Source organism: Equus przewalskii, chromosome 7 (assembly GCF_037783145.1).
Source record: "Equus przewalskii isolate Varuska chromosome 7, EquPr2, whole genome shotgun sequence".
Classification (NCBI taxonomy): Eukaryota; Metazoa; Chordata; class Mammalia; order Perissodactyla; family Equidae; genus Equus; species Equus przewalskii.
The window spans coordinates 94488623-94514992 of NC_091837.1; the positions used below are offsets into that span (position 1 = coordinate 94488623).

The window sequence follows — 26370 nt, forward strand, 5'->3', positions numbered from 1 at the left end:
CTATGCTCCCAAGATCTTTTCCTTTCTTTGAATGTCTAGAGCAATGGATTTAAGCTTTGCGGGCCATAGATCCCTTAGAGAGTCTGAGGACCCTCCATTAGAAAAATGTGAACATAGGGCGAACCTAGACGGCCTAGTGGTTAAGTTTGGCATACTCCGCTTCAGTGGCCCAGGGTTGGATTCCAGGTGTGGACCCACACCATTAGTCTGTCAGTGGCCATGCTGTAGCGGTGACCCACACAAAAAGAGGAAAGATTGGCAGTGGATGTTAGCTCAGAGTGAATCTTCCTCAGGAAAAAAAAGGAAAGAAATTGCACATACACAAGTGTTTGCATGTAGTTTTATTAGGCTTGTGGACACCCTGAAGAATCTCCATGGACAACAGATAAGAACCTCTGATTTAGAGAAATCAAGGCAGCAGGAGAAGCAGGCACTAAGTGTCTGTCTCCAGACAGTGTCTCTCAACACCAGCTGTGTGCAAAATTATCTGGAAGCTTTTTAAAAAGAAAAACAAAACCTTTTTTATTATGGAAATTTTTAAACATGCCTAAAAGTGGAGAGAAAGTCTAATGAGCCCCAGGGTCCCCATCACTCAACGCCCCGGCTGTGAAAAGCAGGAAGAAGGTCTGTCTGCACAGTCCAGGGAGACCCACTTAGGGAAGGCCCCAGACATCTTTCGCTGCGAATACCTCACTGTGGGCCCTAAGAGACAGAACTCCCGTTCTTAGCAATACCATTCTCATACCTTTAAAAAATTCCTTAAAGTCGTGTGTAGTGCAAGGGGTTCTCAATTACTCTTAAATGTCTTTTTTAGTGGGTTCCCTCTGATGCGAATCCCAACAACGTCCTTGCGGCACTTGGCTGTTGGCTGACGCTTCTTGAATCTCTCACACGTGGAGCCGCCTCCCTATTCGTGCCCGGCAGCTAAGAGGCTGATACCCACCCGTGGCCAGACCTCCCGAGGCCGCGTCCCCAAGGCCGGCTTCCTTGTACTTCCTGTTCTGCGGCCCAAAGTTGGCCGTTTCCCTTGTCTCCCCGAGACAGATTAAGACAGGGTGCCACTTAACCAGGGTCTGCTGGAAAGCATGAGGGGTCCCCCCTTTGGATCCTCGGTAGACGTCAGGTCTGCAGGAGAGAAGAACCAAGTGCGTGGGCCGAGAGAGCGCTCGGTTCGGTTCGGTTCGGTCCCCGGCCCGGGTCGTGTGTGGTCAGGGTGCTCCCCGGGCTCCACAGCGCGGCCTAACGCGCGCTCCGTTCCTTTTGCAGGCCCAGCCTCCTGACCCGGCCTATGCGCCCCGGCCCAGCGCATGGGGCCATGGCCCTGCTCCCGGGGCAGGCGGAGCCCCCCGCCCTGGAGCCTCCGGGCGGCGGCGGCGGCGGGGCCCGCGCCCGGCATGTCATCATCAACGTGGGCGGCTGCAGGGTGCGCCTGGCCTGGGCCGCGCTGGCCCGCTGTCCCCTCGCGCGCCTGGAGCGCCTACGGGCCTGTCGCGGCCACGACGAGCTGCTGCGCGTGTGCGACGACTACGACGTGAGCCGCGACGAGTTCTTCTTCGACCGCAGCCCATGCGCCTTCCGCGCCATCGTGGCGCTGCTGCGCGCCGGCAAGCTGCGCCTGCTGCGGGGCCCGTGCGCGCTGGCCTTCCGCGACGAGCTGGCCTACTGGGGCATCGACGAGGCCCGTCTGGAGCGCTGCTGCCTGCGCCGCCTGCGCCGCCGCGAGGAGGAGGCCGCCGAGGCCCAGGGCGCGGAGCCGGCGGGGCGCGGGGCGCCGGGCAGCCCGGAGCGCGCCCTGGGGCCCAGCGGGCGGCTGGCGCGCGGCCGGCGGCGCCTGCGCGACGTGGTGGACAACCCGCACTCGGGGCCGGCCGGCAAGCTCTTCGCCTGCGTGTCCGTCGCCTTCGTGGCCGTCACCGCCGTCGGCCTCTGCCTGAGCACCATGCCGGACATCCGCGCCGAGGAGGAGCGGGTGAGCGCGCCGGGGCTAGAGCGGGGACGGGGGCGGCTGGGGCCCGGACCGGGCGGGCGGCGTGGACAGGACAGGGGCTGAGGGGTTGGCCAGGCAGCGGGGACAAGAGGGGGTGGGGCTGGGGCCAGAGGCAGCTGGGCCGAGGGAGCGCACGCCGAGTAGTGGTCTTAGATGTCCAGGACCCAGCTCTCCCGCGCTGTTGACAGGCGCCTCGAGTGACCCCCCGAGTGAGGGCACACAGGCCGGCAGCTGTGCACTGACAGCGCAGGCTCCAAGTTACAGCCAGCCTCGAGAACGCAGCGAGGCCTGCTGAGCAGGCCTTCTCCGCTGACTCTCTCCAACGTCAGGCCCCGGACGCTCGGTCAACCTGAAGCTGAAACACTTGGTGTGGGAAGGGTCTAGAGAGCTGTGTGCTTTACCTCGAGTCCCGAGTCCTGGGCCACAGGGACGTGACCTGTGGCCTGGGCATTCTTCCAGGGCACAGAGCCAGGGCCGGGCTTCCAGCTCAGGTAAACCCAGGGCTGGCTTCATCCAGGTGTTGGGGCTCCTTCCTGCCCCCTTCTGTGTGTCGGGTGAGAATGCTGGCACAGAACGTGGGCAGAAGTGTAATTCTCCGCTAGAATGTTCTCCAAAGCCTGTCCTTGTTTGTGCACTGAGTGCGTAGTGGAAGGTTCAGGAAACATTCGGGGAAGGCTCTGTGCTGTTGGATTGGTGGGTTAGAAGAGAGGGTGTTACTGTATCTGAAGGACGAAGCTGAGTGTTGGCCTGCATTTCCTGATGGGGTGGTGGGGGGCGTCCTGCCTGCCCCTCTGCTTGATGGTGCCCTGCTTCTGCCTTCCAGCCTCTGGGCAGAGCAGCTCATCATCCCAGCCTCAGAGCCCTTCCGCGGTCCAGAGGTTATGCCCGGAGCACGTCCGGTGGGTCAGCTCATCATGGCAATGTCTTGCTTCCTCCCGGAACATTCGCTGTTAGCTGGCTTTACCCGGAGTGTGGTGACCCTGACTGCAGATTAAATTTAAATGTAAATTTTAGGAAATTGGTTTGGCTTCCTTCGTTGTTTGGGTGCCTGATTCCTGAGCTATCATTTCCAGTTGTCTTCACCAGGCCACGTCTTGGATTCTGCTTCTGAAAAGACACTGGAGGTGTCTGGATTTTCTGAGTAGCAACAACCCCATACAGTATGCGGGAGGGAATCATTTACATGAGAATCAGGAAACAGGAGGCGTTAGGGCTGCCTCTCCTGGTGGCGTCATCCCTGGAGTCAGGCCGGGCCCTTGCAGAATCCTCCCAGGCGCCCACTGGTCTCCACATCACCACGGTTCATACCCCCACCCACCTCCTCCCCGTTCTCTGAAACATCACTTCACACCACTAGGTGTGTCTCACCAAACCAGTTACCGGTTTAGAAAGTAATGATCCCTGTGTCAGTGATGTGTGGTGAAACACGTTTGTGTGCTGGCCGCTCCCAAGTGCGGGGTCCCCCGTGACACCCAGCCACACGGTGGGTGCTGAGTGCGCTGCACAGGAAGGAGGAAACTCCCAGTGTCATCACCTTTGTGTGTGTAGTAAAATGTATGTAAAATTTGCCATCCTGACCATTTTCAAGTGCACAGTTCAGTGTATTAAGTACGTTCACACTGTTGTGCAGCCGTGCCCACCATCCGTCTCCAGAGCTTTCTCAGCTTCCCAAACTGAAGGTCCGTCCCCATTAAACACCAGCTCCCCTCGCCCTCCTGCGCCGCTGGCACCCACCGTCTGCTCTGTGTCTCTGTGACTGGACGACTCTGAGCCCTCACGTGGGTGGAGTCATACAGGATCCGTCCTTCTGTGACTGGCTCATTCCACTCAGGCTGCGACCTCCAGGTTCGTCCATGTTGAGGCAGGTGTCAGGCTCTCCTTCCTTTTAAAGGCAGAACATACTCCCCTGTGTGTATGCCCCACGTTGTCTGCACAGGCGTCACCTCGGCGCGCAGTGAGTCCCCTGCCCAGGGCTGGGTGGGCCAAGATGGTAAATCCTGTGTCTTCCACGCTCAGTGGGCTGCTCAGGTGTCCGGATGGAAGAACGCAACAGAGACCCCAGGGGTGGCCGGGCAGCAAATCACCTCCGCCCCCCGGCTCTGTTCGCCGTCCTCGGTCGTGCGCTGGTGCTCTGTCCACCCCCTGACCGCTGGGGCTGGTCCTCCGCGGTGAGGCCGAGGCGTGGAGCTCTGCCCGCGGCGCGGTGTGTCCTCGCGCCGCCCCGTTCGCCCCACACGGCAGGTGCAGGAGAGGAGCCCGCCGGCCGCTCCCCGAGCAGCCCAGCACCAGGCCCTCTGTCCCTTTGCTCGCCCAGGAGCAGCCCGGGGCGCGGCCTCCCGCTGGTTCCGCCTCCGGTGGTTCCGGGGCGCGGTCCCCCGCTGGTGCCGCCTCGGGCGGTTCCGGGCGCGGTCCTGGGACGGCGGCGTGTCCCCTCTTCTGCCGAGAGTGAGTACCGTCCCGAGTGTCCGGAGCCCCCGAGCCGAAGCGGGCGGCCCTGACGCTGCCACGTGCGCCGCTTCGTGCTTCACAGGAGCCGCGCACCCCGGGCACGCGGGGCTCCGGGAGGGCCCCTGCCCCGCTGAGCAGGCCCCGGCTGGGGCGGAGAGCGCCTGTCGGACGCCGGCCCCTGCGGGTGGTGTCGCCTGGACGGTCGGCCCACCGGGGCTGCGCCGGCTCCCGGCCCCACGCTGCACCCAGACGGGCCGGGGCGGGGCCCTCCTGCGCTCCGCCCCCCGCCCCCCACAGGGAGAGAGGGCGGCGAGGAGCCGGCGGGCCGCGGCACGGGGGCCGTGGGCAGAGACGGCTGCCATCGGCATCCGGGGGGCGGTGCAGAGACACCGGGGCCCGAGCTGGCAGGGGAGGACCCTGGCCAGCCTGACGGGCGGGCGAGGGTTGGGCTGGGCCATGGCAGGTGCCCAGGGACACTTGGTTACATGGGGAGCTGCTGGCCGTGGGCCCCTCGGGAATGCCACTGGAGCTCCCTCCTGGGTCACTGTGCTCCCTATGCCACCGAAACAGACCGCCACAAACCGCCTGGTCGAGGCAACAGGTTCTTCTCTCTCAGTCCTGGAGCCAGGAGTCCGACCCCGCCTCACTGGGATGCTGTCTGGGAGTCGGCAGGCTGGTTCCTGTGGGGGCTCGGGGGAGAATCCCTTCCTGGCCTTCCAGCTGGTAGGGCTGGAGTGTGCCTGGCTCGTGGCCTTTCCTCCGTCCTCACAGTGCCTTGCTCTGGTCTCTTCTGCCCTCATCTCCTTCTGCCTCCGACCCTGCAGCCTCCCTCTTAGGAGGACCCTGTGATTGCACCGAGCCCACCCGCAATCCAGGCCTCTGCCAGCTCAGGGCCCTCACCTTCGTCCCACCTGCACAGCCCTTTCTGCCACGGGAGGTGACACACGCGGAAGGTGCTGCAGGTCTGGGGACCAAGACTTGGGTGTCTTCCGGGCATTATCCAGCCAACCGCAGTCATGAAAATTCTCAGGGCCCAGGTTTCTGCTCCTTGTTCTCCAAGCCCCGTCGGGGTCAGCAGCCACACCTCCCCTGCCAGCACCATTGGTGCAAGGCCTGCAGGGCCTGCAGGGCCTGCGAGCACCTGCCACCTGCCTGCTCCCGGGGGACCCAGATGGTGAGAAGCAGCATCTGCATGGCCCGGAGGTGACCAGGAGGAGCAGGGTTGTCTGCAATAATCGGCATCCGAGGGGTGCTTCCCCCCTCGTCCAAGCCACAGTGTTCACCCCGCCAGCTTTCAGCCCTTGCAGCCGCTCAGACACCGCTGTCCTCATCCTGCCATGTGTCCATGGTCTCAGACTAAGCAGACATGAGGCGTTTCTCTTTTCAATGAAGAATCCCCTCCTGTCTGAGGGCATCGAGGGCATGGGACCCTAGAGGGATGACTCAGTGCTGCAGCCTCGGAGTTGGCCGTCACAGAGCCTCCAGGAAAGAACCGTGGTTCCATCTGGTGACGAGGATAAAACTCATGAGAAAGGAAGACCTCATTGTCGGGCACATGTGCCCAACTGTGGGCAGACGAGGAAACAGAGCTGCCCAGAAAACCAGTGGCACACGCTCCAGTCCTAAATTATCTTCCAGCCAAACGCTCGCCACGTGTCGCCAACAGCTCTTCAGAGCTTACGAATGAAGCATCTTTAACACAAGTCAACTGCTTCCTTGCTGTGGGCATCTTGGAGCACGCCCCGCCCGAGAGGGACTGCTTATTGGGTCGAGGGCACAGAGAGGGGAGCAAGGCTGCCCAGCCCCCACCCCACTGCACCCCGTGTCCCCCCAGTGGAATCACCCCCCAGGGGCCCTTGGGACTCAGCCTCTACCTACAGGACCTAGGGGCTCCCTGCCCTGTCCCAGAAGGTCTGCGCCTAACAGCACTGCCTCCCCCAGCACTCCTGCCAGGAGTGGGGCTCACTTCTCAGTGCCTGGTCTACGGCGGGACCATGCACATGGTGGCTGTGGCTTCCCAGACCCAGGCCTTAGGGTGATCTGTGCAATGGTTCCATCTTGCCTGCAGGGACAAAGGTTAGTAATACCAAAACCCTAAACATCCATGGCCACAGAAAGTTATCCTGAATTCTGTGACCCCCGAATAGTACATTGGAAACGAAAACACACTCAGTGTGCACTGTGGTTCCTAGGGAAACAGTCACGGTGATAATCATCCAGAGATATTTCCACCACTTAGTTACCCGGCTGAACGGAGCCCCCCAGCAGACAAGTCGGTGTTTTCGTGCAAGTGCTCGGGGGAGTGTGGAGGGCCATGGCCCCCACGGCTGCGGTAGGGTCAGAGTTGGACGTGGTGCTGCACCCTCTAGACATCAGAGAGCCCAGGCTCAGTGCTGACAGGACTTCTCCAGGCTCTCGGACGGCGAGGCGGCTCCAGAGCTGACCACACCTCCCACTCCAGGTCGCCGAGGAGGCCCAGGACGGAGCGGACGGTGAGAGCCTCTGTTTCCCGTGGCTTTTGTGGAGTCTCCGTGGGCCTCTGGCCTTCATTCTCTACCCCGCCACCACCGTGCTGTGGCCAGCACCCTGATGAGGCACCACGTGAGCACACAGTGTGACCAGAGCACCCTAGTTACCGCGAGTCGCCGGGAGGTGGGTGCTGATTCTCCCGAGAAACGTGCGTCTGGATTGTTAGGTGACGGGGCAGCAGAGTGGTGCCTTGTTGGGGTCGAGTGCTCTCCGTGGCCAGGGGAGGCCCGGGGCGCACCTAGGTGCTGGCTGTGAGGACCATTGCAGTGACATCTATTTTAGCGACCCGATAGCTGAGGAGAGGCCTTCAGAACTGTCTGGAGGATGGGTGGACAGAAGTTATTCCAGCGAGTAGCTCCTAGATCCCTTTTGTGTGGTGGCGGCTGGAGTGTTGCCTGGAGACCGTGCTGGGCGCCTGCCTGGGCCCTGGCTGGCAGCGGGGACAGGCTGTGCGCCAGCCCATCAGAACAGCGAGTCTTCATGGAACGTCTGCAGGGCGCAGGTTGTTTCTCTAAAGCTATTGCTTCCTTCACATCGCGGCTGGTATTTGGCTCTGCATGTTGATTTTTTCCTTTGAGCTCACGTGATTAAATTAAGACCCGCATAATCAGTTATAGATTTCATGACTGGGATTCCAGCTACTGAATGCACTGAGAACATTTGGCAGCAGCATCGAAAGCTGGTGACAAAGTCTCTGCTGTGTGTGGGCATACAACACACATCGAATTTGGCCAGCTTCTTGCTGGAGTGAGAGCTTTACTGTTTCTGAGCTGTGTTAGTCAGGGTTCTCCAGAGAAACAGAACCAGCAGGAGACAGACAGATGGATAGATAGGTAGATAAAATGCAAATACATAAAATACATGTATTTTATAAGGAGTTGGCTCACACAGTGATGGAAGCTGAGAAGTTCCAAGATCTGCAGTCGACAAGCTGGAGACCCAGGAGAACGGATGGTGTTCCAGCCTGAAAGCCCCCAGGTTCGAGACCTAAGAAGAGCCAATGTTTCAGTTTGAGTACAAAAGACAGGCTGTTCCAGCCCAGGCAGGCGGGCGGGAGGAGCTCCTAACTGAGGGAGGTCAGCATTTCTCTTCTGTTCAGGCCGTCAGCTGATTGGGTGAGGCCCGCCCACATGGGACATAGCTGTCTGTTTTACTCAGAGTCCACTGATTCAAATGTTAATCCCAGGGGCTGGCCCCGTGGCCGAGTGGTTAATTTCACGTGCTCCGCTTTGGTGGCCCAGGGTTTGCTGGTTCGAATCCTCGGCACGGACATGGCACCACTTGTCAGGCCATGCTGAGGCAGCGTCCCATATGCCACGGCTAGAAGGACCCACAACTGAAAATATACAACTATGTACTGGGGGGATTTGGGGAGGGAAAAAAAAAAGTTAATCCCAACCAGAACACACCTAGAATCGTGTTTGACTAAATGTCTGGGCCCCCATGGCCCAGTCAGGTTGACACATAAAATTAACCACTGCCTGAGCGCTGGCTCTCGCTCACTGTTTCACAGACGTATCTGTTGGGTGGGGTGTTCTGTTCACTGGCACATCCCACAAGGCTGGCCCTCAGAGATGACAAATCGGCTTCCCAGCATCAGCAGTTCTAACCTGTCCTTTGGGATCTTTGGGGACCTGACTGGGGCTTACAAGGGAGCCATGGCATGACGCCTGGCATGGGACTGTCATCCCTGTCCCTAAACACAAGCCTGAAAGCAGAGTTATGTGTGTCTGAGCCCTGGGGGGCTGGGGCTTCTGCACTGAGAACTGATTTCTTTGGAAGAGCAGGTACAGTGGATGGAATGTTGTGTCCCCCCAGATCCAGACATTGAAATCCAGCCCCCAGTGTGATGGTGTTAGGAGGGGGCCTTTGTGAGGTGATTGAATGAGATTAGCGTCTTTATAAAAGAGGCCTGGAGAGCTCCTGTATCCTCTGCCATGTGAAGACACAGCGAGAAGACGCCGTCCGTGAACCAGGAGGCAGGCCCTCAGCAGACACGGAATCTGCTGGCACTTGGATCTTGGACTTCCAGCCTCCGAAACCACGAGGAGTAAGTGCCAGTTCTCTCAGCCCCAGGGTGTGGTGTTTATCATAGCAGCCTCGGGGACTGAGCCAGCATGCATAGGAACCTCCTGGGGGCTGAGCTGGGGGCTTGGTCTTTCCTCCTGAGCTCCTGGTGGAGCTGCTCCCGTCCCTGACGGCATAAGCATGCTGTGTCAGCTACAGAGGAGCCAGACCATGGGGCCTCCCACTAGCATCGGGGGCTGCGCCGTGGGGGCCTGCAGCTGTGCACGCTCAGCATGTTGCCTCCACTTCGTCCTAAGAGGCGCCAGTCCCCGCCTAGCGGGGGACAGCCAGCTTCCACATGGAAACGTGGCTGAGCAGTCGGCAGCTCGTAGCCCTCTGCATCCTGTTGGCACATGCAGGCAGAGGGGCTGGGAGTGTCGTCCTGGCCAGGTGGCTGCAGGCCGGGTGAGGGTTAGGTTGCTCTTTGCTGAAAGGAGGAAGGAAAGGTGGATGCTGGTAGCGGTAGCAGCCCTGCAGCCGGTCCTGACCTCAGGCGACTGCCCTGTGCCCCTGGGGCTGCAGGAATGCCAGGGCAGAGAAGGGGGCATGGGAATTACCCCCTCATTCCCGAGGAGGGCTGCCAAGAATGGAGGCTACCCACCTCTGAAAAATGGGTGATGAGCTTGGTTGGTTTATTTTCCTTTTTGCAAAGATCTGATCCGGAATCAGCAAAATCCCGTGGGAATACAATGCAGCGGGCCAAGCCTGGTTCAGATCCTGCCTCCGTTCATCTTTCTTTTCTGTAAAATGAGGATGGCCCTCCCTCCTGACTGCTGTGAAAGGTGGGGTGGTGCTCCCTCTCCCAGTGGGCGTCAGGCCCTTCCTGCCCCTTCCTCAGCCGCGCCGCAACCTCGCTGCCCAGAATCTCGGTCCCAGGCCCCAGACAGCTGGGCTGTCGGCGCCCACATCTGAGGCGCTGCCTGTTTCCGTGGGGCTCCCTCCTGCAAGACTCGCAGAGGCACTGGAAACAGAGCCGGATGTGCCGAGGGATAAACATGAAGCTCAGAACGTTTTTTACCCTCTACTTTCTGCACAGATTTGGCAGGGAAAAAATAGGGGGTTTGTGTTTTGGCTTTACGCTTTAGTCTGAAATAGAAGACCTGAGCTCAAAGCCTAGAACAGAAGCTGCGAGGCTTTTTTCTTTTTTTTAAGACTTTATTTTTTAGAGTAATTTTAGGTTCACAGCAAAATTGAGGGGAAGATGCAGAGATTTCCCCTGTACCCCTCCCTCACAACCACCATCCCTTCAGAGTGGTACGTTTGCTGGAGTTGATGAACCTACACTGGCACGTCGGCATCCCCTAGAGTCCGTGGTTTACATCGGGGTTCACTCCTGGTGTTGCACTTTCTCTGGGTTTGGACAAAGGTGAAATGAAGTCATCCATCGTGTGGTCCCATGCAGAGTAGCTACACTGCCCTGAACATCTTCTGCTCTGCTTGTTTGTCCCCCGATCCCTGGCAACCACTGATCCTTTTCCTGCCTCCATAGTTCTGCCTTTTCCACAGGGTCATGTAGTTGGAGTCACACAGTACGTAGCCTTTTCAAACTGGCTTCTTTCACTTAGTAATATGCATTTAAGGGTCCTCCCTGTCTTCTCATGACTTGATAGCTCATTTCTTTTTGGTGCCAAATGATATTCCGTTGTCCGGATGGACCACAATTTGCTCATCCACTCACCTACCGAGGGACGTCTTGGTTGCTTCCAGCATTTGGCAGTTATGAATAAAGCTGCTGTAAACATCCATGTGCAGGTTTGTGTGTGGACAAATTTTCAACTCATTTGGGTAAATGCCAAGGAGTGTGATGGCTGAAAATTATGGTAAAAGTATATTTAGTTTTGTAAGAAACCACCGAACTGTCTTCCAAAGTGGCTGCCATTTTTCGTTCCCGCCCGCGATGAGTGAGAGTTTTGGCTATTCTAATAGGTGTGCAGTGGTATCTCGTTGTTTTAACTTGCATTTCCCATGTGATATGTGATGTGGAGCATCTTTTAATATGCTTATTTGCATCTGGATGTCTTCTTTTCTCAGACATTCACTACGAGAACTTGGTCAAGCTCTTGGAAGTAAAAATGTGTGGGTTCCCCCTGTGACTGGGCCCCCTGGGGCTCTAACTCTCGAGTTGTCCACACTGAGCCTCCAGCAATCTGTCAGTCACAGGTGAGGCTGTCCTACCCGGCCCTGGTTCCTGCGGCCGCCTCAGGTCTCTGCTCCGGGAAGCCGGGACTCCCATGTTCGCCTGACCGTCTCTCCTGTCTTGGGAGCAGAGGTCAGCCCTGTGTCCTCCTCTCTCACAGATCCAAGAAGCAAGGTTGATTTTTCAGTCTGTTCAGCTTTTCAGTTGCTGTTAGGATGGAGTGGCAGCTTCAAGCTCCTTCTGTGCAGAACTGGACACCAGTCCCAAGATTCTTTTTGACCTAATCTGTCCAAGGCCTTTGGTTTGTCTTCTCTGTCACGCTAAGAGGCAAAATTGGGTATTGGTTAGTTCTCAGACTCTAATGCAGAGCAGGGCTCCATCCCAGCTCTTGCTCTGACTGCACAAGACCTAAGGCACTTACGTGTCCTCTCTGAGCCCCAGTTGCCTCATCTATAAGTGCAGATTCTTCAGAGCTGTTGAGATTAAGCAGGTCTGAGTCCTGCTTTCCCTAAACAGCCACTGCGAGCAGCCCCTTGCCCTCGGGCCCTTGGACAGTCACTAACTCCAGGACCGAGTGGGGAGGAAAGGCCGGGGTGGAAGATGGGCAGAAAAGAAGAGAGAAGAAAGAATGTGGAGCCCAGCATGGTGCCCTGTAGCCCCTCGGGGCCAAGGTCATGGCTGCTCGTGTCCCACCCCTCCCCGTCCCCACTGAGTCCCCTCTCCTGGGTCCACCAAGATGAAGTGCTCTTGCAGTTAAAGCTGTTCTAATGAGGGGACTTTGCCGTTGCCTAAACCAGGGCCCCGTCAGGCTGCGGGGTTGAAGTTCTCTGTCTTGTTACCCTCAGTGCACACTGCAGGAGTCATTCTGTCTTCACTTTTTCTCTGCAGCTGCCAGCATGGGAGTGGCTATGAGAGTATTAACTGGTTAGTAACAAGAGGAAAAGAAGGGTCTCTCCACGTGTGTGTAATTCATTGCCTCCTGGCACTTCCCTCATAGGATTGAGTTATTTTGACTTAGCCACATTTTTAAGGGAGCCGAATTCATCCAAGCATAAATTTATCAGGCATCACCCAACTGGGGCTGTGAAGAGACCCGAGAAGTTGGAATTCAGATGATTTTAGGCTCCACTTAAGCCTGAAATGTTAAGGATAACCGGAAAGGATGTTTTTAATAAGAAGGCATTAACTATTATAATTCAGCAAATTGGCTAGTCCCAGAGGAGGAGCTTGTGCTGTTTATTTTACCAAAAATATTAATTCATCAACAGCTGTAAGAAGTTTGGTAAAGGTTTGGAGCTAGGAGGTGGGCAGGAAATACGTTCATGAGTCCCTAAACTGGTGGTTCCTGGGTCCTCGATGGGAGCAGGTGACGTTCCGAGCCGGCTGTGCTTGGAGGAGCACGGATTTCAGCGAAGACCGTGGGGATTGGAGGAGTTCCTATTTTCTGATTCAACCTGCAAATGAACATCTTGAGAAATAAACCAGGCGCGTCTGCGAGGACTGTTATGTGGGCTCAGGTTGGTGCAGAGTTGGGACCTCAGATGCTGTCCAGGGACATGGGCAGCCAGCCCTCTCCCCACCGCCACCCAGCTTTCCAGGCCCTGGGGGGCATGCTGGTCCCTCTGCTCCCCACCCAGCCAGAGAGCATGCAGCTCTTCAGAGAGTTTTCCTGATCGCGACATGGCACTTGTTCTTTATAGAGAGCCGGGAAAGAACAGAGCAGTACAGAGAATAAAGTAGAAACCAACTGCAAGGCAATGACTGTCTCTTGAATGTCTCAGCTCAGGTGCTTTCTTCTCGATGCTCTTTGTGAAACTCTGAAAGTCCTTTACACATGGTCGTATAGCCACTGGGCTCCTGTAACACTGTGACCCTGAGCATCATCCAGAAACTGCAACAGCTGAGCAGTCGTGCTGTTTTGTCATTATAACTATTCCCTCCTTGCTGCTTTCGTTTCCAGTTCTTTGCTGTTATAAGCGACTGGCATGAACATTCTTGTTCACAGATCTTTGTCCACTCCACTGATTATTTCCTTGGGTGTACCCATCCCATGGGTGGACGGCGAGAGTCCAGGGTTGTCACTGCCCGGGGCTCTCGCTGTCCACCCAGGGTGGTCTGGGTGTTCTGCATGAGCACCCCTGCTGGGTGTCCTTATGACAACTTGCCTGTCTCTTAAAAAGAGCCATCTCCTGGCTTTTTTGATTTGCAGTTGATCACTGGGAGGCTAACATCTCTTCACGCCTTCACCTGCCGTTTACACTTCTGAGGATTTCCTTTCCTTCTCTGTCCACCTTTATTAGGTTGTTGTTTTGTACTTCTTAATTCTGTGTATGCTTGGAGATATTTTCCCAGTGTGCTCACACCCTGATCCCCTCCCGGGGAAGAACAGCTGCCAGCCTCTAGCCCATTCTCCATCCCTAGCCAGGGTCTCCCTCCACCACCACCCACCTTTGTCAGCCCTCGCTCAGCTGCCCTCCAACCTCCTTGCAGTGCCCTAGGCTGCCCCTCTGTGGGACTCCTGCTGCTCAACCCCCCCCCCCTCCAGTGCCACCTCTTCACAAACCCTCCCAGACCATCCACATCTTCCTTGGCCTGTCTTCCATGCACCTATTTTAGCTAAAACAGGCATCAGGACCAGCCTGAACTGCAGAGTCTGGCAGTATTTCCCTTGTGATTGGAACTCCTAGTGAAGAGGCCTTTTGTCTTATTGGTCTTTGCATCCTGCAGGGAGCACAGCACACGGCTCGTCTTCATGGGCGTTGTTGAATTTTAGCTCTCAGTTTGGGAAGATGTGAGTGATTACTGTAAAATACGGAGTGGCTGGAACAGGTAATGTGTTGGCATATTTCTCCCAGGAGACACCCTTGGACTCCAGACAGAGCGATTTAGCACAGAGACAGGCACTGCTTCTGTGCACAGCTGGTGAAACCGTGTGACCTTGGCGCAGATGAACATACAATGGCCCCAGACTGTGATGGACACACAAATGCATGAAGGACATGCAATGGCCCCAGACCCTGATGGACACACAAATGGCCCCAGACCCTGATGGACACACAAATGGCTGCAGACCCTGATGGACACACGATGGTCCCAGGCCATGATGGACACAGAGTGGCCCCAGGCCATGATGGTCATGCACTGGCCCCAGGCCGTGATGGTCATGCAATGGCCCCAGGCCATGATAGACACACAAATGACCCCAGACAGTGATGGACGCACAAATGGCACCAGACCATGATGGACATGCAATGGCCCCAGACTGTTCACAGGTCACAGCCCTGCAAAGAGACTTGAGAGTCAGTTGTGTGGGGGAGGCTGCAGGTCCATGATGGGCTTGTGTCTGAGGGCAGCCCCTAGGACCACCACCTCAGCAAGAATAATTCTGAACCAAGTGGGCAGTGACTCTGATCTGGGTACAAACTTAGGTGGTGAGCCAGGCGCTGTCCTGACTACCACCTGGCCCTGTGAGTATCACCAGATCCATTTCAAAAACCTCTTTCCTGAGCTCCAATTCTCATACCACACATTGGCCCATAAAGATTGCACGATTCACTGTGTGTCCCCCGGGTCAGGCAGCCTTTGCCGCATCACCAAGTGGGAACTGTACTGATTATCTAATTTGCCTCCTTATTTGCAGATCAAATGAAAACCCAATAGAATTAGCTGAAAAATTATTATAAATAAATGAATTTGTTAAGGTGGCTGGCTGGAAAATATGCAAAAATCAGCTACTTTTCTATATGCTATCAGTAATAGAAAATTTAATGGGAAAACTATTCTGGTTGCTATAATAACAAAAACATGAAATGCCTAGGAATAATCTCAGCAAGAAAGTTTCAATAGCTATAAAAGAAAAAAATATCACTCTACTGAGAAACGTGAAAAGGGCTGAATAAAGAGTGGCATGTCATGTTCTTGAATGGGAAAAGTACCCCCGAAGTTAATATTTAAATTTATTACACTCTCAACAAAACACCAAAGTTATTTTTGGAACCTCACAAAATAATCTTAAAAATCTAGTGAAATACATATGGAATACTAGCCTGTAAATTCTGGAGAATAAGGGAACAAAAGTATAAAAGAGGAGACCCACCCCGATATCAATTATCTCTTACTGTGTAATAAACTACCCCAAAACCTGTTGGATCAGAGCGTGAGCTCCTTGTTTGCTGGTGATTCCGTGGTTGGCGTTTGGGCTGGAAGAGCTTGCTCCATCCGTGAGGCATCACGGGGCTCACCGTGCAGTGGGGTCTCGCCCAGGACGGCTGCGGTCTCTTCTCTCTTCCACCAGGAGCTGGCCCAGGCATGTCACACGGTGGTGGAACTCTGTCAGCACCAATGCATGGCCAGGTCCCGTGTGCCCGCGTCCTGTTGGCCCAAGCAGATCTCACGCCAATCTCATGGGGAGATCTTTATAATTTGGTAAGAAAACCAGAAACCATGAAGGAAAGTAAATATTTGACAATGTAAGAATTAAAAACTAATGAAAGCCTTTTGATTTCTACATCCCAGCCACCAGTGTGGGTTCACTGTACTGTGTGCTCTCAGGAGTTAAATGAGAAGACCTCGATGCAGCACCCCCGTCCTCTGTGCCCTGCACGTTTAGAAGTAAGGCCTTGTGCTAACTGGGTACTCTCTCACACGTGGTGCAAGCCAATCTTCTGGAAATGAAAACCAGTTACAAGTTAAATTATGCATAATTATTAGAAAGAGATCTATTTATTGGTTATTGATTAAAAACATCATTTTTTTTACAAATAATCATAGTGACTTATATAGACAAGATGTAAGCACATTGTAGTCACTACCTTTTCATTATTTGTGTTATTAAATAGGGAAGTAATGTTTAATAAAGACTACATTAAGGATGATGATTTTTATGTATCCTAATTATTAGGAACATTGATTTTTATGAATTTTATTTGAAGGTGATAAGAAAAAATGAACACAGCCATAATTTTCAATCATGGAGTTTATTCTTCTGAAAATAAAGCATAAATAAAATGACCTAGAGTCCATATATCTTAAAAAAAATAAAATTAATGAAAGCCTCCACTTCCCCAATTTAAACAGTAAAGAACTGAAATCTAAGAATAAAATTGCAGTGTATATGACCAAGGGCTAATATCCTTCATATAGAGGAAATTCAAACATTTATAAGAAAATAATGGCATCTCAGTACAAAGGAGGGCTAAGATATGAGCCAGAAATTAAAGAGGATGAATAATGGCAAAACATAGGAAAAGATGTTTCCTTTATGATCAGAGAGATGCACATTTAAACAAGGAGACAGCATCTTACTTACCCTGTTCGCAAAGACTAGAATAACTGACCACACCCGTGCCTGCGAGGGTGTTTAGACATGAGCCCTTCCGTGTATTGTTGAAGGGAGTCTGAAGAGGAGGCCAATGTGGAGACGTCTACCCAGGTATCAAACACGCTTCCACTTGACTTAGGAAATCCACTTCTGGGAATTTACTCCAAGAGATCATTGGAATTGCATGTTTCTGTGAACTGTTGCTTATAAAATGGTGAAAACAAGGGCCAGTCCCATGGCCTAGTGGTTAAGTTTGGAACACTCTACCTCAGCAGCCCGGATTCGGTTCCTGGGTACGGACCTACACCACTCGTGAGCTATGCTGTGGCAACATACGGCATACAAAATAGAAGAAGACTGGCACAGATGTTAGCTCAGGGCCAACCTTCCTCAGCAAAAAAACAAAACAAAACAATGGTAAAAACTTGAAGACATAAATGTCTTACTATAAAGAGTCAAATAAGACTAAAATTCTTTGCAGCTTTTAAATATTTATTTATATATGTATTTGTTTACTTTATTTTTTCTCAAAAGCAGTTTTCAGCACTCAGTCAAAGAGACAGGTGCCGGAGAGGCACGCCACCGTGAATACCAGTCCGGAGAAGGAAGGAAGGCTGAAGCAGATCCATGGGACTTTGAATGCTGGAATTGCAGACATGGACTGCAGAGTAACTGTATTCAAGAAGAGAAAAAGCCAGCTCACGGCTCCTCCCTTGGGCGGGGCTGGGAAGCTCCTGGCTGCTGGCTGAGGGTCTGTCCCCTGCCCTGGGCCCTGCCAGGGACCCACAGGGAGGCGAGCTGCGTGGGCAAGAACGTGAGGATCAGAGCTCTGAGCCAGCTCCCACGGGAATGCGCGAGCGGTGCTGACAGGAGTCACGCATCTGGTGAAATTACCCGTAGAGGGATGGAAATTAACTTTGAGAAGCCTGTTGACTGGAAATTGCTCGTCAGCGTGGCAGGAAGCGGCTTGTGCTCGGGAGGCTCCCTGCCTCTCTGCCTCTTCCCAGGTGGCGTCCTGCAGATGTTCTGTCCCTCTGGCCGTCTCTCTGAGGCCCGGGTCACAGGCACGTTGGGCGCCTGCTCTCAGGCCCGAGGAGACAGATGAGGAGGCACAGGCAGGCCTCAGGGCATCCGAGGCTGCGGGCTCCTTGCGCGGACAGCCCCTGCTTCCTTAGTGCTCGGCTGTCACGGTCCTGAAATTCTTAATCCTGTGAACGAGGACACAGCAGTGACTCCAGGTCCTGTGAGGAGGCCCTGCCTGGGGCTCCACGAGGACCAGAGCCCAGGGAGGCAGAGCAGGTCCTCGCGGGTGGCAGCGTGAGCTCTACCAGCTGCACTCGGGGGCCATTCCTGAACAGGCACTAAAGCGGAGCAGAAATGTGGAATGGTCGTGGCTCGAGTTGGAGGTGGGCTTGTGGTCGCTGGAGGAGTCGGTGGGTGGGAGCCTGTTGCCCCACACGTGGGGAGGGGGACAGACAGTGTCTGGACTGAGCCCAGGGAAGGGGCTGACGGTGAAGACACAGAAAGCTCTGAATGCGTTCAGGCTGCAGACAGTGTTCACCTTGAGACAGGAGACATTGACACTGGGTGGTGTCGGTGCATATTCCGTCTGTTTCGTGAGTGCAGGAGCCCGTGGGGCCTGGCGTGGGGCTTCCTGGGTAGCGGGCTGAGGGACATGAGAAGGGACCGGAAAATATTCATTTTTTATTTAAAGATGACCTTTAAAATGCTTTCCTGCACTTTTGTAAATAGCTGCATCACGCAGAGATGAAAATTACTGAGTGTGGAATTTCTCTGCTCTAGTGCAGAACCCGAGAGCAAACAGGATGTGAGGGGCTGGCAGGGACTCACTGAGCCCCCCGGGGCTGGCGGTGTTGGCGGTGGCAGAGCTGGTGTGACGTGTATGTGTAAGTGCAGTGCGTGGACCTGCCAAGGCAGAGTTCGTCAAGGAGAATTCATAAAGAACCTTATGTCGTACTGAGACTCTTCGACAGTGTTCTGACGCGCACACATTGGAGCACCCCAAGTGAGCACAGTGGGGCCAGCCAGTGAGGCTGCTGTTGTCCACAGGCCCTGCCCCCCTGGGTTTTGCAGGACTGGATCTTTGCTCGTGAACTTGCCCAAGGATGTCCGTTCAGCGTTGGCCGCGCCGTGGTCCCGCAGGAAACCTTGGCTCATCCTGTGGATGCACAGCCTGCTGGCTTGTGAGGTGCTGGGGTGTTCAGAGCCCCCAGGGGCAGTGCTCCCTGGCCCTCCGGCTGCTGCAGGCTCTGATGCAGTTGCCGGGGAGGTGCTCCTTGCTTGGAAAAAGTCACTTCCTGCTGAACCCAATCAGAAAGCAGCTCCCCTCAGCCCCCAGCACAGAAGCCGAGGTGCCAAGGCCCTTCCTGGTCGGCACCACTGGGCTTCCTGCCCAGGGTTGTGGGGCCGGAAAGCAGGTGGCCTTGCTGTGCAGAGAGGCACGGAGCTCCGCAGTTTATGGTCTTGCCCTGCCTTTCTGTGACTCAAGTAGAATTCAGATTCATGATCTGGAACATTCTCTCCTGAGATGGACACCCTCCTTATTTATTCATGAGAGGGGTTGCCATCTGTAACTGTCTTGTTCCTCTGTGTCTGTACACGGCTCGTGTCAGTCACTCCTTCGAGGACGTCAGGGCCTGAGGGCAGGGACCCCAGAGGCCCCAGCACAGTTCCTGGCCCAATGCATGTGCTCAGCAAAGCTAGTTGAGTGAATGAATGAATCTCAGTGGTGCACGCGTGTTCACAGCTGTGGGGACCACACAGCCTCATTCACTTCTCAGCACACCAACATGTAAGATGCTGGCGGTAGTCGGTGCCTACTCGTTCTTGAAGACAGCTCACCGCATCCAGGCAGGACATTGCTCACAGGAGAACCAGCAGACGCTGCGCTGGGGCCTTTGGAAGACCAGGCCAGTTCCAACCAGGGGAGGGCAGAGCAGGGCACCTTGTAATGAAGTTGTCTCCACTTCGTTATATAGGACAGCCTGAAACCAGTCCTCAGAGTGTTGACAGGAAAGGGAATTGACAGCCCTGCTTCAGGGCAGATAATCTGAAACGAGTGCATTCATCATTTCCATGCAAATGACTGTTGGCTATTTTTAAACAATTTGTTCTGTTAAGTGGATTTAATGTTCCTTCTCCTCCTCCACTGGCACTACAAGAGCCTTTTTCCATAGATACTTGGAAAAAATAAACCTCAGTTCAGTTCAAAGTCAAATTATTATAAATTCATAGTTAATGAATGAGTTAATAAGGGTTTTCTTTCAGGTACTTATGGGAAGCTAAAGATAAACACTGCACACTGTGGTTAGTGAATGAGTAAATAAGTTATCGACGCTAAGTCCTTTTTATAGGATTATCCTTCGTGCGTCCAGTCTGTGAACAGAGTGGAACTGCTGAATTTCCTGCCCACTGAGGACAGCAGCTTCCCTGGATGATTTTGCCAGCTACACAAGGTCCATGATGGGTCGATGGAGGGATGGGCGTCAGTGTCCAGAGAATCACAGGCAGCAGAGGGACGTGAGCATTTTGGGAACTTAATCACATAGTAGACAAGTGTGAGGAGCCTGCCAGCCTTGGGGCCTCTGATGAAGACGCTTGCTGTGCTCAGACCCCCCACCCGGGGGACGGGGCTCTGCTGGGAGCCCAGTGGGCGCCCTGGCTGTGCAGCGTGCAGAGGCAAATCCACCCACGGCCTTTACTTCATCTCCTCATGCGTATACTTCACTTTAATCTACCGAGAGTAACGGCGCACAGTGTATCAGAACCAGCAGCACTCCCTGGAAGGGCTAATGCCACTGAATGTGTGATGCTCTGAGACGGGAACAGAGCCGGGGATGGAAGCCCACCCTGGGTCAGGCCTTTCCCGACATCGCGCTGCTGACCACCTACAGCCTCTGTCACCGAAGACCATGGCCTGGTGCTCCTGTTTATTTCCCTAGAAAATAAGAACAGGGCCAGCACTGAGTGAACACCGTGCTGTGGAGGCTATGCTCCTGAGAATGGTTTCCAAGACCTCTTGGTTTCCAGAAGTTGGCATGGACCAGCTGTCACTGTCCCTGGTCTCGGAGCCAGCCTGCCTGCACCTGTGCTCCTCTCTGCCTGGCGTGGACGGTGCCTCGCTGTGGCTGGGCGGCGTCCCGAGCACCCTCCGAGTCTCCTGTCTCCCACCCAGCCCACCTGCTGTGCTGCAGCCTGGATCCCTGAACGTGGGCCGCTCTGCAGACTTCGGGCAGCACACAGCTGTTGGGGGACAAAGGCTGAGGACGGGGAGTGGGGCACGTGGGAGATGAGCCCGCTCCTGCTGCCCCAACTATACAGCTTCCGGCCACCTTCCTGCCCCAGGAAGCCTGAGGCCTGTGAACAGGATTTGGGGGTGCAAATACCACAGAGGGCTGTGGGGTGCCGGGGCTGCAACAGGTATTGTGGGAGAACCTACTGCATACCTCCCCCATCCAGGACGCCTCCACCCCTGACCCCTGCCCGCAGGAGCCTGGGGCCCGTCTCTGGAGGACCTGAGCTCCTCGGGGAGAAGCTGCCTGCCGGCATCAGGGTCCTGACAAAGGCCCAGCCCCATCTGGTCATCTGCTTGAGGCCTGGCCCCCCTCATAGGAAAGGAGACAAGTAGGGAAACTTGAAACAAGTTGAGACTTGAGACAAGTAGGGATAACACGAAAGGAAGGGTGAGACGGGGCTTGGAGGAGAGAAGCCCTGAACAGGAAACAGAGATGCTCAAGAATTGTCATCGGTGCCCCCAGAGGGCAGGAGGGGGTGTTGTGTCACGAAACGAACAAGACGCTGTGGAAGCGAGTCAAGGATGGAGGGGCGCAGTTGGGAACTGGGAGCGGCACTGCCTGGATCAACAGGACCTGGTGCATGTCTGGAGGATTAGATGCCAAGAGAACGGGGGGAGGTGGGGTGGGAACATGGAGGCAGGAAGGACGTCCCTCACGGAGCAGATTCCAGCAGGGACGGCTGAGGGGAGCCTGCTGGGCCTCGGGTCTCAGGATCCTGGCACGCAGGTCTCGCACTGACGGGCACCCTGCACAGTGGATGAAGATGCGCCCACACTGGGCTCCTCACCATGAAACTCGAGGGAAAGAGGATTCCTGGAAGCTTTGGGGAGCAAGGGAAATACAAGGTCACGTAGGAAGGGTGAACGGTCACGGCAGCCTTGGTCTTCAGGATGGTGGGCCCTGGGGTGGCCGGGCTGGTGGCATTCTAGTTCTGATCTTTGTGCTGGTCCTGTGGGTCCATTCAGTTTGGAAATGCCCTGACTTATGATTTATGCACCTTCTTGTGAATTGAAACTTCAGCAGCAAAGCTTGGATATAATGGGGCAACCCCTTCAAATCCTGAGTGGGAATGAATTTCTACCATCACTGTGTCAGGCCATCATGCAGGCAAGCTTGGAGGCAGAACAAAGACCTCCTAGCCATGCACAGGCTTCCCTCCCAGGCACCTTTCCGCAGGAAGCTACTGGAGGATGTACTTCAGCAGAACGATGAGTGAACCAAAGAGGGGGCACACAGACTCCACGGAGCCCAAATCAAGAGGAGCAAAGGGAAACCGCCCCTCCACCTGCACATGAGGGCAGGGGTCCCCGTGGGGGGGCAGACCAGAGAGGAAACACACTCATCAACTCTGTTGTGCTGGAGCATTTGGAAAACATGCACCATATTCATAGCAAGCTGCGCAGTTTTAGAATGCAGCCATAAAACTTCAGTAAAAACAAAACATTTTATGAGGAAAAAAAAAAAAGTGATTTTTAGACCACGACCTGACTCAGCAGTGACCAGTATTCACCTTGTCTTAATAATTACTGACTTTCCCCACAACGTGAATAACTATGTTTGGAGGAAAGTAGTAACCGACGTGTAGGGGCGGCGAGGTGAAGTATGTGAGAGCCAGGCCTCAACGACAGTCAGTGGAAACATAAAATTATCATGTCAATAGTCAGACGAGCATGTTATTTAAAAGTATGGAAGTAACTATTAGAAGAAACTACTAAAAATTGACAACTTGCATCCGGGAAATGAGTGGGGGGTAGGAATACTGTTTTTTCCTATAAGCCTTTTATTATTAATGGAGTTTTTAAAAAACTATATATGCATGTGTTACTTTTGCAAAACAAAAATTAAAGACATGTTCAATCACTAAAACGCACTCAAGAAGAATTGGATAACCTGAATAATCCTGCGCTTATTACAGAAATTTAATTCATAGTTTAAAACCTTCCAAAAACAAAACTCCAGTCTCAGATGGTTTCACTCGTGAATTCTAGCAAAAATTTAAGGAAGAAAAAGCATTTCTACACAATCTCTTCCAGAAAATAGAAGAGGAGGGGACACTTCCCAACTCATTTATGAGACCAATATGATCCTGGTACCAAACCAAACAAAGGCTTTAGGAGAAAAAATATACAGACCAGTATCTGTCAAGAAGAGAGATGCAAACTCCTCCATGCGCACTAGTCAATCAAGCACAGCAGCATGTGGGGAGGCCCACGTGTTGGGACCAAGTGGAGCTCTCCAGGAGAGCAAGGCTGGTTCCGCTTTGAAGTCAGTTGGCATCACTGGTAATATTAACACAGCAGAGAAAATAGCCATGTGATCATCTCAATAGGCGTAGAAAAAGCATTTGGCAAATTCAGTATCCATTCATGATTAAAACAAAAAACTGCAACCATCCAGAAACAGAGGGCATTTCCTTAGCCTGATAGAGAACATCTATTTAAAAACCCTACCGCGGGTAACACACATAATGATGAAACAGGACAGACTGGATGCCCCCTGAGGGCAGGGAGAAAGCCTGGTCAGCACGGAAAACTGGAAGGCCTAGCCAGTGAAATGAAGCAAGAGCAGGAAATAAGGGTACATGGTTAGAAAGAAAAACTGTGTTCGTGAGAATCCCAAGAGATCCACGAATAAGCTTGAAGAATGAATAAGCGAGTGCACTTCCATATGATCAGCAGTCCACCCAGGCGTTTACCCGAGAGAATGGAAGCGTCTGTCATACATAGGTTTGCACGTGAACATGCACGCCACTAATCTGAAATAGCCCCAAGAGGACCACTCACATGTACACCAACAGATGGAGGCATGACCAGCGGTATGTCCCTGCCACGAGCTTGTCAGCAGTAAAGAACACACCACTGACTCCTGAGACAGCAGGGGTGAATCCCAGGTTACACACGCAGGAGAAGACTGCATGCAGCATGACGCACTGTATGGGACGTTCCGGAAAGGCAAAGGGAGCAGGGGTGCCAGCCTTGGGCTGACAGTCTGGCTGTAGATGCTGCCCAGGGAGTTGGGGGTTGTAGGGGGCACATGGCTTTAGCATGGGTCTGAGAAGAGAGCATATCCTCCAACATAATCTGTGGGCATTTCTGATATTCCCTGAGAACCCACTGCCCAAACTAGGATTTCCAGGTCGACTTGTACACAGCCTTTTGAATGCTTTTAAAATACATTTGTCAGAAGTTTCTACCAATTCTGGAGCCACCCTGGGCCTCCAGATCCTTGGCCTGGGCTGGGGCCCAGGTGACCCTGGCCTGGTGGAGAGCATGTTAAGTTTATGTAGCTGTTTAGGGGAATAAGCCAGCAATTTCTGATAAATATGAAGATGTTCCTGTCTGACAAACCGACAGTTCCGTTCCCAGGAAGCCCTGGGGAAACTCTAGCTCACATCCCTGTAGGGTGTTCCTAACAGTTTGGTGGTGGGGTGGTTTCTTGTGGCTGTGGAGGATGATACCACTGACTTACGTTTAAAGAGAGGCACCAGCTTTGGCATTCGGCTCGGCAATGCCTGGACGTGGGAGCAGTGGGCCCCGCCAGCCATCCCCCATCCTCACAGGTGTGTCTGTAATGAGCTCAAGCTGAACTCGCTGACTGAGCCACTTCGGTGGAGGCAGCCAACCTTTGGTTCTTGGGCCACAGGAATTAGAGGGTGTCCAGTTCCCATCCTAGAAAGAAACCAAATTACAAGAAAGGAGCTGAGGCCACAGCCCAAGGCTCAGGCGCCTGCTGGGGCTGCTTACGCAGACTTTGCAGGTTGGTTCCTGGATCCCAGGGCTGCCACTCGGGTGGGGCACACAGTGTCTGATGTACTTCGACCAAGAAGGGGTGTTTGCCCTTGGGACAAACATTCATAACGCCACCGGGGACCAGTGCTCCTGGGGCCGGGCGTGGGCCTTGCGGGAGCGTCAGGACAGTCCTGGGGGCAGGAGAGTGAGGGCGTGGGGAGCTGCGGTCTGCAGAGAGGGCTCTGCCTCCAGCGCGGGCAGGGGAGTGAGGGCTTCCCTTCAGACCTGCAGGCAGAAGCCTGGAGCCGGCCTGTGTGCCATCCCAGGCCCCCGCCCGCCCCCTCCCCAGGAGACCCCACAACTGCAGCTTCGGGTCTCCTGTCCCAGACCTGACGAGGTCGTCCCCGGGGGCTCTTTCCTCCCCTCCTGGGACCTCTCCCCATTCAGTGGACCCCCTTCTGTTCCTAGAGTCTCGACTCACCTCTGCTCACAGACTCCAGGCCTCACCAGCTCAAGGAAGCCTTTGCTGGAAGCTTCCGTGCTGTCCTGAGGGGAAAGGAGCCCCAAGCTGCCCCACACCCCGCCTCTCCGGATGTCCTCCCGAGCTTCCTGGCAGTGGGTCCAGCGGGTCTCCCAGCCCGCGCCAACGCACGTTTCTCTGGGCCCTGGGGCCTGGGCTCCTCCCGTCTGCTCTGCCCCTCAACTCCCCACCCACGGCCTCGGGGCCACCCTTCTCCAGGCCATCCCGGGTCTTTCCGCAGCCTTGATCCTTCTGCGCAGCAGCACAAATCTGCATCCACCCCAGGCGTTTCTGTGGGACTTCCACTCTGCAGGGTCCTGCCCGTCCCAGTGAACCCCCTCGCCTGTCTGGGTGGAGACGGTCATGTGTCCTGCCCCCTGGCCCCCCCAGCCTAGTCGGTCACCACTTCCTAATGTGTCCATTTCCAAAACCCCACTCCTCCCATCCCTCGGTCTCTGCACTGCTGCAGGCTCGGCCCTCGCCTCCCGTGGGCCTCCCTGCCCCTTCTTGACCTCCCTCAGCCTCCCCATCGGCCTCCAGGGCTCCAGTGTCCCCTGGACAAGCCGACCTCTCTGTCCCCTTCCCCAGAGACCAGCTCCTGAACACCCGGTGCCAAGATCCCCCTGCCTTTTCTCCCCACCTCTCAGGACCCGACTCGCCTCTGGGCAGCCCTCCTTCCAGAGGCCTCCTTCCCTATGCACCCCAGCCTGGCACTTGCACCCCCAGTGAGAACCCAGTGCCCCAGCTCCGAGGGAGCAGAGGGCCTGTCCCTGCCCCTTGGCATCTGCTGGCCCAGCTGCACCAGGTCCAGCTGTGGGGCTGCAGAGACGTCTCAGGGGAGCCCCTCACGTTGATACTTCCCTCCTCGGCCCCCGGCACCCACACAGACAGCTAGAGGTGGGGTGGCCAGGACGGGCGGGTCAGGGCTCAGGGCCCAGCATGGTGGACCGGGCATAAGGGGGATTCTGGCTCCCGGGCTGCCCTTTATTATGACCTCCTATTTCCTGTGCAGAGCAGGAAGTGCTGTGATATCTGAGCAGGAGTGCGGGCAGGTTCTAGAGCTGGGACACGGGTGCTGCCTGCCTGGCTCCGGGCTGGTGTGTACATTTGTGTGGCTTCCTGGTACGTTCAGGGCTGTTGTTCTGGGATGGGAGGGCGATGGGTCCCACACGTTCCTGCAGACGTGAGCACACTCACTTCCCTTCCCATAGGAATTCCACGGGGACACGAAGGGCAGGCTGGGACAGCCCCGCCCACTGGAAGGAGGGAAGTGGGGCTTTGCCACTGCTAGCCAGCGAGGCCAGACCCATCGCAGAGT

General features: G+C 54.9%; 2 protein-coding genes across 16 annotated transcripts in view; one reads left to right on the forward strand and one right to left on the reverse strand.

Annotated features, from left to right (window-relative positions):
- Positions 1-26370, forward strand: part of KCNG2 (potassium voltage-gated channel modifier subfamily G member 2) — an 84764-nt gene that overhangs the window by 46893 nt on the left and 11501 nt on the right. For all 9 annotated transcript variants that reach the window (XM_070627934.1, XM_070627936.1, XM_070627937.1 and 6 more), the window contains one exon: positions 1267-1969. In XM_070627934.1, coding sequence (XP_070484035.1) covers positions 1289-1969 — 681 coding nt within the window. In that variant the 5' untranslated portion in view covers positions 1267-1288. The remainder of the gene's footprint in view (positions 1-1266; positions 1970-26370) is intronic.
- The window catches only part of SLC66A2 (solute carrier family 66 member 2), a 96344-nt gene continuing 86099 nt past the window's right edge, over positions 16126-26370 (reverse strand). For 2 of the 7 annotated variants that reach the window (XR_011542143.1, XR_011542142.1), the window contains 2 exons: positions 24273-24472; positions 16126-20446 (listed from right to left, as the gene is read on the reverse strand). Coding sequence is in view for 2 of the 7 variants with exons in the window: in XM_070627944.1 (XP_070484045.1) it covers positions 24358-24472 (115 nt within the window). In the remaining 5 variants the exon portion in view is untranslated. Of the gene's footprint in view, positions 24473-26370 lie in introns of all 7 variants that reach the window. The other 5 variants (XM_070627944.1, XM_070627943.1, XR_011542141.1 and 2 more) reach the window with 4 other exon arrangements.